The 21,939-nt window shown below is 38.1% G+C and overlaps 1 protein-coding gene across 3 annotated transcripts in view; it reads left to right on the top strand.

Annotated features, from left to right (window-relative positions):
• The first annotated feature begins 11,693 nt into the window (after positions 1 to 11,693).
• Positions 11,694 to 21,939, top strand: part of LOC136709361 (voltage-dependent calcium channel subunit alpha-2/delta-1) — a 65,794-nt gene continuing 55,548 nt past the window's right edge. For all 3 annotated transcript variants that reach the window (XM_066684513.1, XM_066684512.1, XM_066684514.1), the window contains exons 1-4: positions 11,694 to 11,749; positions 13,659 to 13,694; positions 14,744 to 14,876; positions 20,975 to 21,106. In XM_066684513.1, the coding sequence (XP_066540610.1) occupies positions 11,720 to 11,749; positions 13,659 to 13,694; positions 14,744 to 14,876; positions 20,975 to 21,106 (331 nt within the window). In that variant the 5' untranslated portion in view covers positions 11,694 to 11,719. The remainder of the gene's footprint in view (positions 11,750 to 13,658; positions 13,695 to 14,743; positions 14,877 to 20,974; positions 21,107 to 21,939) is intronic.

Below are 21,939 nucleotides of genomic sequence, written 5' to 3'. Positions count from 1 at the left end.
TTTTCTAAAGCTATTAAACTTGGCCTCATAGTCTCTGGCCCTGAGAGCACACCTAAGGGCATGACCAGTCGTATTACGGACTGTGTACTAAGTTGTGTAGTGATAAGGGTTTCTTATGCAAGAACATTCCAGAACTATGAATATTGCTTTTCAGAGACCTAATATGTTTTTTTTTTCCTTGTGGCTCCTGGTGGAGATGTCAACACTGACACAAATCATTTATACTTTTACTGACGCTGTTATTAAAAATCCGCAGGTGCAGACAAAGTGAATTACAAAGTTGCCGTCACTTCATAGGAATACAGGGAAGCTTCATAAAAGGCTTGTTATGAAAGAATAACGCTTTCAGTTGTTTAAATGTTTACTACATGATCAATCCTTGCCACCAGAGAATGTGTCATTCATGTGTCTTCATTTGTTTATCATCTAGCCAAACAGACAAGTTACTCATATTTCATTGTCAGAAAACAGATAGTTAAAAACAACCCTAGTAAGTGGAACATTACATCTATCATATTTATTTACTTGTTTGCACACCGCTGTCATTTATTACCAAACCCAATGACCTCCTCCAAATGCTGAATCACTTACATTGTTTCCCTTTAATGAGACATTTACATTCACACAAGCAGCTTCCCTTAGCTCTGTCTCACCTCACAATTGTCTTCCTAAAATGATTAAAGCAGATACTAAAAACTGAAGGAAAATATGTGGAAACAAAACCAAAGCCATAGTTAAAAAAATTTACTGCAAAAAATCCACAGGTGTTTCTATGTATTTTTACACTGTGATGAGTTTTTGGGAGGATGAAATGATGTTAAACTCTCAAGAACCTTTACTAAAAATACCAGGTTGACAATTGGTATTACTTGGGACAACTTAAATCCTGAAAAGCAGGAAATGCAACCAACACCTAAGACTGTACTGTGGAAAAACATCTCTGCAAATTGCTTTATAAGACTGAAAGCATGACTCCTGAAAAATATGGAAGCTCTAATACCTACCTGCATAGCAGGTAGTGTCGCAGTCACACAGTTCCAGGGACCTGGAGGTTGTGGGTTCGAGTCCCGCTCCGGGTGACTGTCTGTGAGGAGTGTGGTGTGTTCTCCCTGTGTCCGCATGGGTTTCCTCCAGGTGCTCCGTTTTCCTCCCACAGTCCAAAAACACACATTGGTAAGTGGATTGGCGACTCAAAAGTGTCCGTAGGTGTGAGTGTGTGTCGCCCTGTGAAGGACTGACGCCCCCTCCAGGGTGTGTTCCTGCCTTGTGCCCACTGATTCCAGGTAGGCTCTGGACCCACCGTGACTCTGAAATGGATAAGCGGTTTCAGACAATGAATGAATGAATGTGCCTGTTGGCCATTGTAAAGTGAAATTCAAAAACACAAAAAGGTGTTCTCTAGCTTTTGCATAGTAGTGTGATTCACTTTTCCAACAAAATATCTCTGGTTCTTGAGCTAGTTCCAATTCTGATTCTTGGAACCTTGGTGCTCTCTAGCAAACCGGCAAGTGTTTCCAACAGAGGGGTTTCCAGATGGGAACCAAGTGGGGTTGCTCAGTTCTAGCATCACTTTGCATGGCTTTCATCAAAGGTGCCAGAGATAAACGTACAGAGTCATGACAGAGTAATTGTTTATTTTTTATTTACAGTGGATTCATAACAATTCATTCATTAATTTATTCATTGTCTGTAAACGCTTATCCAGTTCAGGGTTGTGGTGGGTCTGGAGCCTACCAGGAATCACTGGGTGCAAGGCAGGAACACACTATGGAGGGGGCCCCAGTCCTTCACAGGGTGACACACACTCACAGACAGTCACCCGGAGCTGAACCCACAACATGACTGTGAAACCACCTGCTGCGACACTGTGCCGCCCTCATATCAAATCAAATAAAATCAAATCAAACTGATGCTGTCGCAAAGTGTCTTTACAGAGTTAGTATCAGAGCAGATAACCTTGTGATCAGATAAGAGTTAGATATGACATGTGTGCAAATGTTGCTGAGTTTCGAGCCATCCTGCTGTGCTCTTGAACACAAGAGAAAAGCGGCCAACACAACTCGTGTTGCGCTAAACATAGTCCCAGAAACAACATGTTCCTGTTTATATGTAAATTACTGCAACCAGCTGCAATGCGTGATAACACTTTGAGGCTCTGAGCCCTTTCTGGAGTTTAATCTTGACACGCCTACGAACAACATCGTTCACGCTGAGTAACCAACTCTTCTTTGGTTCGTATGGAGTTAATAAATGACAAAATTTAGCAAACAAACAGAACGTATTCTGTAAATATAATACTATTTGCAAACCAATACAACACGGATTACTAATACAAAACACAAATTTATAACACACTGTTACAATTACAAAGCACAATTTTCTAGTACGGACCACACCCATAAAGGCTGAAACAGTGGTGAACTCAGATGTTTTGGGGAGGAACTGAAGGTGGTTTCGGAATGCATATAAAAGAATACAAGAAAAAAGATGGAGACGGGGTGGAGGTGGGAGAGAGTTCGTCTGACACGGAAATGACGTGAGTTTGCAGGTTATATATAGGGCCAAGGGAAGGAGTTCGAGCATGGTCCTACTCCCAAAATTATGTCAATACATAACATCAGTTGTTGTAAAGAAAAAAGCATTGTTTTTCTTGTGTCCTGATGTACGAACATGTACATACCAAACTGTCAGTTTGTGATTAATGTAACATTTGACAGAGTTTTACCATTCAAATACCATGCAAACAAATGAGAGCTGACTTGTAGATTTGTATAATATATCTCCCCTCAAAAGTAGGTGGCGATATGGGGTGATAAAATTGATGGGTTCAGAAACTGTTCTTTCTGCTTTAAAAAGAAGTGCTGAACTTACAGTTATGGATGTACACTGTAAAAAAAAAATCCGTAACATTTTCGGTAAAAAACTGGCAGCTGTGGTGGCAAAGATTTCACTGTAAAATATACGGTCACGTTTTTGCCAATCATAAATTTTACGCTTAAGAACTGTTTTGTTTAGAGTAAATTTCTGTTAAAAAAACGATATACACCATAAAAAAGCCATAGTTTTTACATAAAAATAACAAAGAAACATTACTTTGACATAAACAAAAACCGTAAATTAAAACGTAAAACATAATTTGTGTGAAAAATGAGAGAATGGAGACTGAGATATAGCCATTATTTAGATATAGCCAAACCGCATCCTATTTTCAGCCCTTAATAGGAGATATTGCCGAAAGGACTAAAGAAATGTGCGGGATCTGGTTGCCACACTCCAGCACTCGGAACACAGGCTGATGGTGAACTTTCCTGACCAACATGCATCTCGTCATAACTTGCACAGAAACACAAATGCACAAAATAATCGCCCCAATGCAATCCAAAATCAAAAAGTCTCAAAGACAGAAAAAAAACAAAGAAACTCTGAAAATCACAGGAACTATGGAGAAGCAAGGCATGCTGGGAGCTCCCTAATGAGTCTCAGCTCCTCCCAGTTCTTGGACACTTCTGTCTTTGAGACTTTTCGATTTGGTGCGTTTAACAGTTTTGTGGTTTGTGCATTTAACAGTGAAATAATATATTTTTTACAGTAAAGAGATATAAGAAATTTGTATTTTGGCTGATAAAAGTATTTACGGTATTTCATGTTACAGAAACTGTTTTCAACCTTTTTCAAGTTTACAGTTATTTACTGGCAAACCAAATTTTGTTCATGGAAAAGAGCCAAACGATTCTAAATTAGGTTCATGAACAAGAACCGTTCCAGTTCCTCATTGGTGGAAAAGCACCATTTGTGGTTTACATCACAAAATCTGGTGAGACTCATTTTCAAAGTATAGTACAAACTTTCTAAGTAATTTAAGGTCTGCTGTGAATGAGAAAATAGTGTCACCCATTCATATGATGTAATTTAAATAATACTACTTTGACATTTATTTCACTTTTTTCATGCAATGTTTCATTTATTAACACTGAGTGAAAATATTTTTAAGAGGTTTATAAATTAGCTTATTAAATAAAAAGGTTTTTGCCTTGCCGTTTTATTAAAAAAGTGATTTCTGAAGCCTATTTTATTAGATCACTGATTTATCACTGTGGGGAAAAAAAAAGATTGCACATGGTTCAGTCTCATTTGAATTTTGCTCTTGGGATGCTGTCAAATGTGCTGAGAGGTATTATTTCAAGAAGATCTAACAAAATATTCAGTGTGTGAAATAAACATATAGTTTTTTTTTATGGGAATGACTAATTTGACACCATATTTTTTAGATGCATTTTTCATGTGTAAATGCACTTCTGAATAAATGTACTGTCAATTGTCAGCTTCATTTCTTATTATCTGTGCAATGGACAGTGCACATAGTTTAACCTGTGTTTCCATTGTTGTTCCTTCTGACCAACAGACCAGGATCTTAATGACCACTGTCTAATGAGGTTGTCATGGAAACAGGTTTTATGGAAGCAACACGCTGTTTGACACTGATGTATATCTTGATCTATACACCAGTTCTCTCCATACTTCTTAATGAGGATAATGTTAAAGTGTGGTTGCACAATATTTTACAGATTGGTAATAAATGATACCAATTAGGGCTGTTATTTTATGAATTTGTATTTGTCCATCAATTAAAATCAGATTTTAGTTGTTTTAAATAATGTATTTGCAACTAACCTGTTTTGTAATATTACAATTATTGCTAATATTGGCTAAAGTGCAGTAACTCTTTGTCTCACTTTACTTAAAACTTTAAAAAGTGGTCAAATCCTAAAGTATTTACCTAATATACAGATTCTTCATCCATATCTACATGTGTAAATATGAAGGTACATGTATGTTTTCTTATTTATGTAATACACGAGGGTATCTGTAAATACAGGTTATCTTCAAAGTGGTAGATTTTAGGTGAAGAAAGAATTTTGGACAATTTCTATTGATGCATTCCTCATAAAATGTGTTCATACAATGGAAAAATCAAATGCCATTTTGAAAATGTGTATGACTGGAGGTAAAAGGGTATAATATGTGTAATATACGATTGTATTAAAAAAAACATCTGTGTAATTAAGCAGTCATAGCGGTTAGGAAAAAATAGAATTAATTATCTAAACTTTGTTCAAAGTACCAAATATTGGCACTGAAACAACTATTCAGTACTCAGTAGTATATGATTTGGCCAGCATATTTGGCAAACACATTCTGGTTCCCAGCCCTGTCAGTGGGAGGTATATCAGTTGTTTTATTGGTAGCGTTTTTATACATGGCATTATTTAAAATGCTATCTTCCCTGCTGCTGTTTTTATGCATACACAGATTTTTTTAGGTACGTGTGTGTGCATGCACGCATGCAATTGCATGCATGTGAGAGTGAGAGAATCATTCTGTGTATTTTTAGTCTTTTCCAGACTGTGCAGAGGAGGTGAGGAGACTGTTGGATATCAGCCCAGAATCCCAGCTCCAGAGTGTCTGAGTGTGTGTGTTCTTGTGTATTACTGTGTGTATGTGCGTATGCCTGTGTGTTTGTTAAAGACATTGCAAAATATCTGTTTAGGTGAAGCAGAAGTAACATTAGCGGAAAACAATCAGTAATACTACAAAGAGCACACTGACATTGAGCTTGGTGTTTACAAGGTTTATCAATTAAAAAGTAATTAGGAACAGCTGAGAAAACCATATGAAGTTCTGTAATGTGTTTAGTGTATTCTCTTTGTGTCTGTGTGGATTTTCTCCACAGTGCAAAACATGTTTGCTATGTAAAATTGTCCAAAGGTCTGTGTGTGAGCGACTGCTTGAATTTGTGATTCCCTGCCTGAGGTATGTTATGTGATTCTGGACGGGCTCTGGCATTTTCTCCTTCTCAGAATTCCAGTTATCCTAATTGCAATTTTAGACTGCCCCTATCCTTAGGCCCAATTACACTTCACTCATGACCTTATAGCTTAGCCCTACCCCTCCATTTTTCCTAGGGTTAGGGATCCCAGATCTTGTTGGGGTAGATGAGTAGACCAAAGTCTTAGGGCTACATGACCCTTCAGAGAGAGACCTTTAATATGAAACAGTTCTGAGCATGTCTTGTGAATCAGCGGCAATATGGCCATGCAAGCAAACAAATAAACCTACAAATTTATTTTGTTATTAAAATGCTATAAAAATGTTATTGTCTTAGTATAGTGTAGTGTCAATATATTATGACTCTTTATTTCATAACAAGCATAAACATTGCTAGCAGTATGCTGATATCTCCGTAGTTAGCTAGTAAATTTCCAGTTTCACCTTAAATGGCATTGTGGCATCTGAGGCTATAGTTAGGTTTGGGTAATGTAGTATTTTCAAACAGTTCTGAAGGCGTATGATGCCCTAAATTTAACAAAAAAATTTAATTTTTTATTTGAATTATTTTATATTTGTTCAATTAAGGTGTGAAACTGAAGCTGTCAAAATTTCAAAAATCAATTCTTTAAACAGGCTGCAAATCATTGCTGTCTAGAAAAATATGTATCTCCATTTTTGTCTTTTTTTTTTTTGTTTGTTTACTACATCATTGGAACACAGCAGCTGTGTGAAAGTTTCATGATGAATGGACCAATAGAAATGCTCTAAATTCACTAACAATAAATTCTTAATATTGTTAATATTCTTAATATATTTAACCCCTAATATTTTGAAGATATGTTTTTTTGGGGCAATGATGAGTGTAATATTCCATTTTTGTCATTTTAATGGCAGAGACTGATGATGTATCAGGCTCTTGAAGGATCTTCCAAATTTACAAGGGAAAATTTTAACCCCTACAACTTGTACCGCCATTCAAGGGGCAAGAGGACACTCAAACAAGGGGTAGGGGTAAAATAGGAAACAGTATTGGGCATTCCTCTACATCTCAGGTGTCCATGTTTAGTGTTCTACTTATTCATTCAGCCCTGTGAAGGACTGGCGCCCCCTCCAGGGTGTATTCCCGCCTTGTGCCCAATGATTCCAGGTAGGCTCTGGAGAATAAGTAAATTCTTACGCAGCAGGTAGTGTCGCAGTCACACAGCTCCAGGGACCTAAAGGTTGTGGGTTCGATTCACGGTCCGGGTGACTGTCTGTGAGGAGTTTGGTGTGTTCTCCCCGTGTCCGCATGGGTTTCCTCCGGGTGTTCCGGTTTTCTTCCCACAGTCCAAAAACACACGCTGGTAGGTGGATTGGCGAAAATAGTATACTCAAAAGTATACGTAGGTGTGAATGTGTATGTTGCCCTGTGAAGGACTGGCGCCCCCTCCTGTCTTGCGCCCAATGATTCCTGGTAGGCTCTGGACCCACTGCGACCCTGAACTGGATAAGCGGTTACAGATGATGAATGAATAAATGAATAACTGGAAAGGAAAGATTTTCTGTAGTTTCAGCAGCAAAAACTCACATGAAATCTGACACCATGATATATTTATATGTCTTGAATCTGATTAAATTCTAATCTTTGTGCATGGGAAAAGGTTTGACCAGTCAGGCTGGATTTCATATTTTGGTTGCATGAAGCTGTTTGACATTAGAATTTCTCTGGTCATATGTGTTATTAAGAGCAAGCTTGAGCGATTTGATCTTTAGTGGACAGTGAAACATGTAGCCCTTTACCCCTGGTATTTCTGTGGGTCTATAATGCGTCTCCAGTGACGAGAGGTGATTGATTTCATGACTGAAGGGCACTGTGCATTTACACTCTGCCTCTCACTGCACTTCATTTTGGACTCCAAATAAAAAGTGTGGGAGAGTATGAAAGTTAGAAATATTATGTAGTCATATGCATTGTTGGTGATATCTGAAAGCTGTTACATGACAGTGTGAACACATGCACTGTGATCATATTACTGTGCAAATTTGAGACACATCAAACCCAATTCCTAATTTGCTATCCACTTGTAACCCACAGCAGGTAAATTATTCAAGAAAAAAGCCATGCACTCATCATTAACCACAATGCAATCCATTGTGGTTGTCTGTTAGCTAACAGAGTCCTCCTCCAAGAGCACTGAACAACTTATAAAAGCATATTCTGTTAGTGACAGCTTCAGAAATTTGCATGGTCAGGCTTTACATGACTTGGAGGAAGCACGCACAGGCTTTCAACCACGTTCACCAGTGAGTACGTACTAGAGATGACTGGATGGGTTTTAAATATTGGGTAAATATTAAAAATGAAAGTTGTAATTTCCCTGCCCTGATCAAATTACTAGGTTCATCTGTTCTGTCTTTTCAGTTGCAATGTGGAAAAAAAAACATCTAAGAATAAAAACGCTACTCTAAAAACTTAGCAGTTCACAGTTCACACTCGCAGGCCAAAAGTCATCTTATGTTGTGTAAACTTGCCATTTGCTTCACAAGATGCCATGATAAGGATTCTGTTACAGTATCAGATGACGAAGACCTTGAAAAAACACCTCCTCCTCACAGCTCACGCTGTGAAAGAAAGTAGGAAAGAAATATGGTGGCCACATGATTGCCAAAAACTGTACGTTTTCATTTTTAAGTGATTTGTTTGCATTTAGTAGGTGCCAAAATCAGTGTCCTCCTGCAGACTGGCATGTACTCCTAGAACTAATGTGCCAGAGTGGGCAGATACTGTCTGACAGAGGTGTGTTTATTTAACCCTATAAAGCCTGACACATGAAATAATAATACAATAAAACGGATTTTTTTGAAAATCACACATTATGTGGCCTTTTTTAAAAATGTTTATAATTTATTAATTTTGAATCATATAATTTCTAAATGCATCATATTTAGGGTTTTACCAATATATTTTTTTTAATTGGTCTTTCACTTAGTTCACTGGACAACAAATTCTCCAGTGTTAAATCAGCACTATTATTGTTAACTTAACACTGAGAGAGTTAAATTATTACACTAGCAGTGTTAATTTAACACTAATAGCAACACATAATTTAACACTTGAGAATTTGCTGTGTGCATCAGTTAAAAAAAGTTCTTCAGACTTCTTTACAATTTTTTCTTAATATAGATTGATTTCAATTAAACAATCTCTGTTCTTCAGAACTTGTCAGGAAAACATAACATGAGCTGACGAGACACTGCTCCAGAGGTCCTTGACCCATGAGTACTGTGTTCTTCTCTCTGACCTTTTTACATTTCCTATACTGGTGGTAATAAAAACACCGCAACCACAAATTCTCTCTTTTGTTGATCTGCACAATAGTGCTTCCATATTTATAGGAACTACAGTTGTTACTGTCTGAACCTTGCCTTGAGGTATGAGGTCATTCAACAGAACTCCCATACTCCTCTGTATCATCATCTTCCTCCTCTGAATCTGTCTCACAAAATCTATGTCGACATCTGAGCCAACACATTTTGCGCAAAAAGGCTTTTGGGAAAATAAAAATACATTTTTTTCATAAAAATACTTTGTGACATTGTTTTGCTGCTGTAAAGAGCAGATTTTCTGAATATTTATTATAATTAATGAGCATTTGACAGGTAGAATACACTGCAGCTATGAAATGAAAGAAAAATGCTTAATTTTACTACAAGTAACATCATACAAATCACACCTGGAATTGTTTCAGTTTAGTAAAAAGTAGCCACATTTTTCTCCTGTGTTTTACATGATGATAGCAACAATTTTGTAATGGTTGGTTAAATGCATGGAAATGCTTCCACTTCATTCACAGTTCAGTAGAGAACTCAGAAAACTTGGCCCAAAATGATGGAAGTTTGCTTTGGTATTTCTTTTCATTAGATGATAAAAGAGCCACCTCTAAAGATCATGTATCATATTTGATACGTTCAGCTTTATAGGGTTAAGGCTGGGTTGTGCTGGCAGGAATCAAAGGGAATATTGGGGGTATGCCATGCTATCATGCTGTTTCAAATGTAACTACAATGATCTTATCTTGCCCCACAATATGGATATGAGGGTAATTCTTTTAAAAACCTGTGCCATTTTAAGGATAGTTGCATTATAAGCGCAGTAATAAGTACATTTTAAACACCTGTAAAATAATATTTATTCTGACGATGTGAAAAGCAGATCGCAGACAATATGAGTATATTCTGCATCACTATCAGAGTTTCTTTTAGCTGATTAAGAGCTTTGCAAGGCCAGTAAATTAGACTCATATTGTACACAATGTCTGGTAAAAACTGGCACTTTAAAATTCATATCAATTTGAAATAAACAAACTGCTGTGGTGTTACCCTGTTCCGTGTCTGCCGTGGGATCCCGCTGGATCGTTGTTCATGTCATGATCAGGTTGCCTCTTAAATGTAAGTGTTTAAAAATAGCCTACAGCCAATCTTGTCTAGTAAAAGTCCTGGCAGTTTGTATTTCCTCTTCTAAACAAGTAATAGCTGTAAATGTTAACTACAAACTTTACAAGTGGCAGCACATTTATACCTAGCAACGCTTGTTTATAACACTAAAGATTTGACAATCAGTAAATACATGATGGGAAAAAACACGGAATGCACACATTTGCTGTATGTGATGTGACAGTTTTTAACAGATAATAACAGATATGTTTTTGTTAAGACAATGCCTTTATTTTAGATTGGGGATCATGAGAATGAAAAGGCACATACCTTGTGATAAGTGTAGGTTAGGAATAATGCTAACAGCAACAGAGTTTGACCTGTTTGTCCCATAAATTGAATAATTCCCAGACACCTAGACCTGTTCCAAAATGTCCTGATGAAAGGTCAGACATGTGACACCAGCTACCACCCCACTTCAAACTGCTGCTAACGTTATGTCACTGGAAAGCTGGACTTGCTTGGAAGAGAACTATCTGCTCACATTTTTAAAGTTAACTAACAGACTATCAGAATGACTAGCATTGCTCTAAGTGATGGATGAGGAGGGAGGACTATCGATTTCATTATTCGACATCTCATAACTCTAACACAATACCACAGAAGCTCCTTGACTCTGTTATGTGTATTTTTTTTTTTGTTGCTGAGACATTCTTTTTAAACTGGACTGTTATAATTTGGTCACTGACAGCATTATTCGTGTTCTGCTCCAGGGAAAAGTGGTGTAGCATGTGTTGTACAGATTGGACGTGTGCATGACAGGACCATGAGCTAAAGGTTGTAATATAATACTGCCCTGCTCTCCCTGTCTGCTTAAAATCTTCCCAACTGAGCTTCCATGCTTCAGCACCTTGCCTTTATTTTGTGTGTGTGTGTGTGTGTGTGTGTGTGTGTGTGTGTGTGTGTGAGTGTGTGAGGGAGAGAGAGAGAGAGAGAGAGAGAGAGAGAGAGAGAGAGAGAGATCACATTGCCTTGTCAAACCACCCGTCTTTTACTTTTAAAGCTGTCTAGAAGCAGCACACATCCACTTTTCTGATGGCTCATTAGTAGGGGATGAAAGTTAAGCGAATATGTCACGGGGGGCTCATCTACTGCGCTGCACTGCAGAGTGGAACACCAAACACGCCTCGTCCCAGTCATAATAAAGGCACAATATTACAAGTTTATGTTCATTCACAGAACAACTTACAGGATTGCAAGAGCCATGATTTTATAGGGTGTAATGGAAAGTGAGAGCTAACATAGCAACGATTAAATTTAATACCATTCAGCTTGGTTCACAAAATGCAGCATGAGGTGACATGTGTTCAGCACTTTCACTGTTCAAATCAAGCTCTTAATTAAACCCTGTGAAGGAGTGTATAATTTATTTTATTCCATTTTTTAGGCTCTGGCAGCTGCTGCAGAAACCTCCCAGATGGAGCATCAATGGAAGGATGAGTTTGCAGTAAGTAATTGATCAGGATATTATACTGCATTATTAATAACAAGTCTGTCATTTAACAGAACATTTCAATCCTGCCTTTATAAATTTGCCTTGTCAGTCATAGCCCATCTTTTCTTTTTCCATCATTTCTACTATACATTTTGATTTTTAATATATATAAATACAGTCCAATCGATTGTGAGTTTTGACCAAATACATGAATATCAACATTGTGACCTCATCGGAGGCAGGAAAATGACACTGAGCCATTACTGTGTTCACTACCTTTATTAAAGTGCCCTAAGGGCACTAAGTGAAAAGGAGCAAGTGAACAACCAGCAATTGGGGCTTGCTGTGTAGTTAGATGCGGGGGCATCACATGTCCAAATTTCCCCTTCTTCAGAAAAGTGCACTCAACACTACATCTCGTTACCAAGGCCACACATACTCACACATACAACACACCCAACACCAAAACCCCCACAACGACAACTTCAAAGCCCCATATATACTCCCTTAAACAACAGACAGGATGGCCGCAGAGCATTCTGGGAGCTCCCTTGGGAGACCCACAGCTCTCATAACTCTGCACCCCCACAATATTTACCACTGTAACAAATAAATATAGCAGTAATGACCTCAGATGACCATTCACATACATGCATGTGTGCAGTTTACTTCTGCTTCATGGATCTGATTTCACTGCACAAATTCCTTGCATTGGTCTGGGAGTACAATTTCACTGAATACACATTCTCCTTATTGGCTGTTGATTTATTTTTACTTTAAAAACTTAAAGAATGCTTTACGCACACAGAGAAACTCAATACTGCTCTTGGTGCAAGTCCATACAGTTTCTTCTAAATAGTTTGATGAGGCTGACATGTGCCAACAATGTACACTACATTAAGTAATTACTCAATACATAAAGACTAGTTATGGTATGTATCACATGTGGTGTGCCAATATATTTTCTAAGCCAGTACAAAGCTATAGCTAAAGTTATGATATAATGAGATATACCTTTGCAATTTTACCTGTATATATATTTATTTTTGAAAAATGGTAAGCATTTTATGTATGACATTTACATTTACATGACATTTTATATGCTTATAAACACTACAATAAAATCATTTCATACAAGGAATCATACCATGAATTTTGAGGAAAAATTGTGAAGTAAACTTTGATGGCATCTGTCAGCAGAAAATGGACGCCAATGAAAATTATCCTTGCGTTTCAGCTAGAGTAAAGAAGCTTTTAGCTTGTTGTCCTCCTTTTCCGAATAATTGTATCTGTCTTCTGAGTAATCTGTTCTCTCCACTGTAATGACAATATGAAGATGTGATGTAATATTACAGTTATGTGTCTGTAATAAGATTTTCAGCTTCCTACCAGTAAGCTATCTGCTTTCCTTCTGCATTCACCTTCTAATAAAAAAAAAACCCAGAGCAACTGTAATATTTCAAATGTTCCTCACACATTTGAGATACCTCATTAGAAGTGGACTTTACTGGAAAATCTCACTCTAGATTCTACTGTACTCAATAGTACAGTTGTACTGAGACTTGTGCAGATGGTGAGTTTCTCTTCAACATTTCCAGCATAGGAAACAGTTCCTCACGTAGTGGCAGTGCTCATGAAAAGTACATCATGATGTAATGTATCATAATAATTATTACCTCCATGTCTAGCCTTGTAATATTATGCGGTCATATGATGTGTAATTGATTTGATGTGATTTGCAATGCTATAATTATACAAGAGAGAAGTGCTCAGACTGTAGTCACCTGAACATGCGGTCTTTAGCCATGCACAGGCTTGAGCTGGCAAGGAGAGCACATTAGTGACGTTATACACTCAGTAGGGAAAATGTCCTCAGTGGACCCCAGTGGAGTAAAAGGCTTTTGTTCTTTTTTCTGTACAGGACGATGAGATAGTCTATTACAATGCCAAGGACAATGTAAGTAAATCTCTCTGTTAGGGTGATATATGCTAAATGCTAATGCTAAATGCTCATAATTTCCCACTCACTGCACCTAAAAACGTCTTCAGAATTTCCTGTGGAACACTGGCACAAATCTAATTAACACCGGTAATTGTCTGGGTCTTTTTTAAAATGACAGGGTCCCACTCTAATAAAAAAGGACGCTTTGAACTTTATAGGGCCCATAGCCTAGATTTTCGTAGTATTTACCTCCTGAGATCCACTTACTTAGTTGTAGTTATTTCATTTCTACGTGAGCCTTTTCCAGGTTTTGGCTTAAAGTGAAACCAGCAGTTTAATGACCCATGCTCTATTTGTTGTGATCATGTTCAAAAGGCTAAAATAAAAATAAGTTTCAATAATCAGGCTAAACTTCTGTAGCACAGTATAGGTAAATTAACTGTTTTTACAGCCTAAAATCTATGTATGGGTAAAATTAAATGTTTCCATGAAAATGGATTGTCTTTTTAGGGGTCCTTTAAAGCTAAATCAGATATGTAATAGACCCTCCAAGCTCATTAGTCAAGCTGTCTTTTTTAACCAGTCTGATGATGTATGGATCTCAGTTCATCTGCTCAGAGGAGAATCGCTAAAAAGACGGAGCATATTCTCCGCTCTAACCCCACAGTCTAAAGAACACACTCTCACCAGACTGCATACATCACACCTGCCAATTAGCATAACGAGAAGGAGAGGTACATGGGGAGAGCTGACGTCCAATCAGAGACAGACTGAATAGTGGGGAGGATGTGCACCCAGAGTGTCTTGTTAGGACGTGTGAGTGCTATTCTGAGTGGTTAATGAGTATCCGGCAGATTCACATATAGTGCATTCAGTTCTCACATTGGCATGTTAGTGTCATACCAAGAAATGACTGCTTTGTGGTGGTGCTATTTCAGAGCTTTAGAGATTAAATGATTCATGTCTTTATATATATATATATATATATTTTTTTTTTTTTTAAACAAGTGGCTGGAATTTTGATACCCAGTAGCTGAAATGAATCTGCTTTGTTTCACCCACAGCTTGAAGTTAATGAAACTGATGTGAGGAAAAACCGGATCAGACCAGATTTTAAAGAGGACCCATCATTTAAAAACCGGCTCATCTCCTACAATCATACAGCTGTGCACATCCCTACGGACATATATGATGGCTGTGAGTACCACACACATGCATAAATTCACTCAAATTGCAAGGTATCCGTATTGCCACAGAGTTGCTCTATAACAAATAAGTACTGTGCAAATGTATGTATATAATCTAAACACATAACAGCCAAGATATTTTTTTTTTTTGCAACTCAAAAGTGTCTATAGGTGTGAATGTGTGAGTGTGTGTCACCCTATGAAGGACTGGCACCCTCTCCAGTGTATGTTCCTGCGTTGTGTCCAGGTAGGCTCCGGACCCACCGCAACACTGAACTGGACAAGCGTTTACAGACAATGAATGTATGACTATACATCATCTTCAGAAAGATGATGAGAATTCATTGTTTCAACCTCTGCAAGTTTGTAGGACACTCATGTGTATTGCACATTTGCATAAGAACTGTTTGTGCATTTGTGCATGAGAATACAATATGTATATGTTTAGTGTATTGCTGAGTTTGGGTTCAGAGTAAGTGTGCATTTGCATACACGTGTTCATGGGGATTTGTGATTATGTCTGTGCTGTGATAGAAGGTTGGTGAAACTATAGAGGCACTGTTTCAGGTGGCATTCCCTGCTGGGATAGCGTCTGGCCCTACAGTGTAAGATGTCCCTTCCCTATTGACCTTGCCCTACAATTGCACCCACACTCACACACACACACAGAGGAAAGGTAAATTCTGGTAATTACCTGACGCCCTTGGTAAAGGCTGATTTGACCTTGATATGTTGATAATGTGGCCTAATGGGATGGAGGATATGAGCATCTTCACTCTTGAGTGTGCACCTTTAAAAGACACCACTGTTATGCTGTACATGTGAGGGGTTGATCTTTTCAGAGTGCAAGGCAACAAGTCTATAGAGTGACTTCAGTTTGAAAGCACAGATTCGGTGCCCTTTATTCATTTTTATTCCACAGCCTCCATCCTTTGAGAGGCAGTCGGGTCCTGTGCTTTTAAAGGAATGGAAATGGGCCTTGTGCACCGAGCAGAAGCTCACATAAAGAACATTCTGCTGTGTAGAGAGAGGAGGAACAACGGCCTTGAAGAAGCCAGCAATAGCAATGCATGTAAATGACAATTACAGTGCAGGCAAACACTATTAACTAAAGCAAACGAGTAATAAAACATCAAAACCCATATAAAGCTGGGAGGTAAGCTCCAGTTCTTTTCTTGCCTCCAGTCTTCTTGCACACATTGCTCTTTTTTTTTTTTTCCTTTTTTCACTCAGTGCTGATGCTGTGGGTTCTATTTCTACAGACAGATGAGTGCTCAGTACACAAGCTCCACCTGAGCTCCTTTCACACAGAGTGGAGCTATTGACAATCTGACTGGCCAGATTAATCAGTGCAGTGAAGGGCTCTCTGCTGGTCTCTCTGCCCAAGTGGCTATGTGTACTCAGCCTAAGGGTGGGCAACACAGCAAAATTATAACATCATGTTAGTAAAGATCAGCACAAAACACAGTTTTTGTTATAATCCTTAATTTCAGAGTCCTTTATAATATCAAGTGATATGTATTCTGTATGCTTATGAAAGATCTACTGCGTTGTACCTTGGTACATGATCTACTGTCTTGTACGTTTGCATTTTATGACATATTGCAACTGTTTAAATAAGTTAGAGGATGGTAAAGGTAGTGCTTTTTGTAATTGCTCTTAAAGGGAGTGGCAGAAAAGTCTGCCAAATGGAAGTTAGTTATGTTTTATTAGTTGGTTTGTAGTTTGTTTATGTCTCTTGTTGGTTGGCTATTAACAAAAGAGGCTATTATCCAGTGTCTGCTTTTTTGAGTCACTCTGAATTAAACAAAAAAGACTGCTTTTAAGAACTCTGACTTGTTAAGCTCTGTCAAGCTTCTTATGCCTCACAACATTTGATACAAATGAATGCAGTTCTGGGCAAAACAAGTTCATAGGTTAAAATCTCTGTGGTTCAGACAAGCAAACACAATGTGTACGAAACAGCCCAGTATCTCCCAAACCTAAGTTCACTTTTCCAATTCTGCTACATGTATATATTTGCAAGCTCTAGAACACTCAAGCCTGCTTGCAGAATAAAGAAGCATTCTGCTGTACAGGTTAGTTGAGAAAGCCAGAGAAGGAGATTGGAGTGGGAGTGTGTACGCAGGTATAATTGTGCCAGTGTTGGCTGCTGCTTGACCTTGTGTCAGAAAGAGACGTGTGCAGAATGAAGCAGAAATGTGCATTCTGCTTCTTAGCGGGATAAAATGAGAAAGGCTTGATTGTGCGACTAACACTCAGACATGGTTGTTTAGTAGCTGCAGAAATGTGTGCATTGATTGTGGACAACAGTCAGTGTGTGTTGGTGAGAAAAAGGAGAAAGAGGAAAGATTATATTTAGGCTTTTTGTGCGTGCATGTATGTGTGTGTGTATTTGTTGTTCAACAACAAGTTTAATGAACGTTGCTGGCTGTCAGTCTGGCCATGAGAGGATAGTGATTTTAATCTAACAACACTCAGAGCCAAGCACACTCACAATGACCCATAATAAACACACACCCACACCCACATAGAAAATAGCTTAGGCCCATGGCTCCCGTAGGGGAGAAAATTGGATTTTCCAGGATAAAGTGGCATGTCGTTTAGGGGAGAAAGAAGTACGTACTGTGGGTGTGTGTGTTTGTGTGTGTAGCCCCACCATGGTCTCAAGATGCAACCAAAGCTAACTGTCATTAAGAGAGACAACACTGACTGAAACAAGCTTGGGAAAATAGCTTTTTTCCATAAGGGGGAGAAAGCAGGAGCGGAAATACAATTCAGCGTATGTGTATGTGTACCAAATGTGTTTGCAGGAACGGCAGTGCATTATTTGAATTCCTCCTTATATATATATATATATATATATATATATATATATATATATGGTGGAATCTGTCTCCAATGGTAACAGAAATGAATAAGGGCTGGGATGATATACAATTCAGAAAATTGATAAATCAAAATAACAACCAAATGAGAAATCTTGTTCAGTATTAATCAATAAAAGCATGGCACTGAAATATTTACTGGGGCATGCTTCCTTCAGTCTCCAACTCTTTCAAATTTCTAGCTACTATTTACAGAAATTATATTATTTATTAGAAATTAGGCACTGCTGAGCACTCTGGAATGAAAGCATGATTTATTATATACAGCTTTAGCAGTGATACTGCACATATGTGCAAGACTTGTTTTAAGTATGAAGGTAACCAATCTCACTATCAAATTAATATCTGAAAAAAAATTAGTTATCAGCCACCACCTCAACAAATAAAGCATATGCCAGAAATGTAAAGTTAAATTGGTGTGTATTGCTTCTCTGCAAAGCCAGAGACTCAAGTTTAGTTTATGGTCAACTCAGAGTTTTATGCTATTGCTTAAGCTTAGTTTGCTGTACTTTGTTGTGGTTTACACTAAATATATTTTTGTTACAAATTTCTTTTTCCTTTTCATCCTTATTCATGTCATCAGACAAATTGGACTGGACATTTTGAGTTTGAGTGGGTTAAATCCCTACAAATGGGTTCAATATGAAAAGCATTGACGAGACATGAAACTAAACTTCAATCAAAATAATAGGACATTTTTTCATAGTAATATAGGAACTTTTTAATTGGACCATTGATTATTAAGAGCTTAATTAAAAATGTGTTATATGTAATGTGATGTGATCTTTGTGATGTAATGTGAAAGGAGTATGGTCATGTAGTGTAAAAAAATAATGAAATATAATAAACTCAACACACAATGTGATATGATGGTGACAGACCTATTTGTTGAAATGCAGATAAGACTTCATTTCAGCAATTATTTCAAATGCAGTGTGCTATGAAAAGTTACTTAATTTTTAAAAAGATTTATTCAAAGTAAAATGTAATATAATAATAGAAAGTCCCACAAAAGGAAAAGAGATGCATAGATCACACCAAAAGTCCCTCATATCTTTTACACCCAGACCCCCATCTGTCCCCTTCACACCCTCGGCCGACCAATAAAAAATAAATTGTTATGGCAACTATAATGTTGAATTTTTCATGGTTCATTAGATTTATTGAGGCCATTTCCCCTGGTCTGATGAGCATATTTTTCACCAGCAGTTCCAGCAGTCTGTCGCCTCATGGCCCTTCCAGAGATGAGAGATTTCATAAGATGATTACAGGTTTCCATGGTTTTACTTACTGATGATGCAATAAAGTCAATCAGCGTGTTTGTGAGCCAGGAATTGGAGAGCCCTGTCTCGGATAACACAGAATTATCCTGTTCACAGTCAGAGAGACAAGTGGATATTACCCCCCACCCCCACACTCTCTCTTTTTATCTCTCTCTCTCTCTCTCTCTCTCTTTCTCTCTCTCTCTCTCTCTTTCACTCTTGCTTGTTCTCTCTCTCTCTCTCGCTTGTTCTCTCTCTCTCCCTCTCTCTCTCTCACTTGTTCTCTCTCTCTCTCTCTCTCTCTCTCTTTCTCTCTCTCTCTCTCTTTCACTCTTGCTTGTTCTCTCTCTCTCTCTCGCTTGTTCTCTCTCTCTCCCTCTCTCTCTCTCACTTGTTCTCTCTCTCTCCCTCTCTCTCTCTCACTTGTTCTCTCTCTCTCTCTCTCACACACACACACACACACACACTCTCACTTCAATTCAAAGTGATGTATTCATTTATTCATTCATTCATTTTCTGTAACCACTTGCAAATTTTTTGTAACCATGGCACTGGGTGCCATGCAGGAACACACACTGAGCAGGGTCAGGGTGACAGTCCATCACAGTGCATCACACACTAGCCCAGTCACACAAAAAAAAAGAAAAAAAGAAAGAAAAGAAAAGGGGAGAGAAGGGGGGCTACAACACATTTTTGAAATGTTCAATTGGATTGTACCAAAAATTAACATTTGCCTCTTTTGCACCATTAATCCAGGCCATAGAAATTTCCATATACATTACATCTATATAGGATAATGTCCATGCTCTGCTTGAGAGAGTGTGTGGCGGTTTCCACTGAAGTGCAACCATTCGTTTGGCTGCAGTGAATTTTTGTACACTTAACTGCAGCAAGACCAGAAAAGTTGTTTTAACAAGAGTGGAAAGAATAGCTGGCACATTCAGAGAAACCAGAGTAGACAACAGTCCAAAAGCAATTTTAGTCCAAAATGCAGCAACAGGAGGGCACTCCCAAAACAACAGTGTTTCAGAATCTAAAAATAAAATAAGTATGAGAAATAAAACGCAGCATCATTTTGCAGTTTTATTGCCTAAAAATAAACTGTTTTTAAAGGCTAGAGGTTCATAATCTGAATCGGACAATGACAGATTTAGCAGATTTGTTTCATTTTGATGGCATAAATAAAGTGAAGTTGGTGAAAGCATGCATGCTGAGTGTCCCTTCTTCAACCCTTACCAACACACAAACCCTATTTCCAAAACATTTGGGACAATTATGTTCAAATAATCCACGTGGGTTTCCTCTGGGTGCTCCGGTTTCATCCCAAAGTCCAAAAACACACATTGGAAGGTCGATTGGCGACTCAAAAAGTATCCGTAGGTGTGAGTGTGTGTGTGTTGCACTGTGAAGGACTAGTGCCCACTCCAGGTTGTGTTCTTACCTTGCACCCCAATGATTCCGGTTAGGCTCCAGACCCTGAATTGGACAAAACAATGAATGAATGAAGAATTTAAACAATATATATATAATTTAAAATAGTAGTATGCAGTACTCATATATGTCATTTAAAGCAAATGTGGTAAATAAATATGGTAATACGGTAATACGGTAAATATTTGTTAATTTAGCTCATAAAGTTTGATGGCAAAACTTTGTTTGAAGGCAAGTAAAGCCATGGAAATCAGCCATTGTTAAAACAAAAATGGGACTGGTCTCAATCAATCAATCAATCAAGAAGCAACATAAGTGCGTATGAATGAGGATGACATTCCAGTCAGTGTATAATTAAAACACAGATAATTGTGCACAGACCGGTGACCTGTATTTGTGAAGAATAAGTGTGAAAGAATAATGTTTGTTTCCCACTGTGTGAGGTCTGATATTTCCTACAGAATCTGTATTTACTCATCTACACTGCATGTGGTACTAATACAAACGCCTTGTGGGTTTGTGTACAGCTACCATCGTGCTGAATGAGTTGAACTGGACAGAAGCATTGGACGATGTGTTCAAGAGGAACAGGGAGGAGGACCCCACTTTGCTCTGGCAAGTGTTTGGTAGTGCTACAGGACTTGCCCGCTATTATCCAGGTACGCTAGCTCTTTCTATTTCTTTCTCTGCGTTCGTTTGTGGGCCTGTGGGTGTTTGAGGGAAACAGAAAAAGAAGCAAGAGGAAAGAAAAGAAGAAAGCAACATATAAAGAAAGGGGAGTGAGGCAGCGAAAGCTAGAAGAGTGTGTGTGAGAAAGAGAGAGAGAGAGAGAGAGAGAGAGAGAGAGACAGAGAGAGAGAAAGAAAGTTATAGAAATATAAGAGTGATGGAGAGTGAGATCATGGATGGTGTGAGTGAGATGAATGGTGTGACACAGAGAAAGACTGAAAGAAGAGACAGAGAGAGGAAAAGAGGACTTTTACCCAATGTTCTATATATTAGATTGTATCCTCACTCCCACTCTCCCACGAAAAATCTGTGTGTGTGTGAGTGCGCGTGCTCCTGCTGATGTCTCTGCTGGTTTCTTCTTGGCTTCTTTCCACTGATGAGATTATTTCTTTCTGAGAGATCATTTATTTTCTCTGAATATAGTGTCTGGTAGAAGAATGACCCTTTATACCTTTGTGTGATATGAGGCCAGTCCAGCCCTTACCACAGCTCCACTGTCTCTAATTGGTAAACATGGCATGTGGTCCCAGCTCAAATTACACTGATCCTACGGAAGCCTTCTGAGCCCTAATGATGATGGAGGAGAGAAGTAATGAAGCACTCAATTCATTTGGATTACTTTATGGTTAACAAATGGTGACTCTTTAGTTGAAAGTTTGCATATAAATTGTATATTAGCCAGTGTAAATATCCTTGGGTAAATTTAGTAGAAAATGACAAATATTTTATTTTTTGGAGACATGGTTCTTTCTTTAGATTTATG

This window comes from Hoplias malabaricus, chromosome 11 (genome assembly GCF_029633855.1).
Source record: "Hoplias malabaricus isolate fHopMal1 chromosome 11, fHopMal1.hap1, whole genome shotgun sequence".
Taxonomy (NCBI): Eukaryota; Metazoa; Chordata; class Actinopteri; order Characiformes; family Erythrinidae; genus Hoplias; species Hoplias malabaricus.
This window is presented reverse-complemented; position numbering and strand designations above follow the sequence as displayed.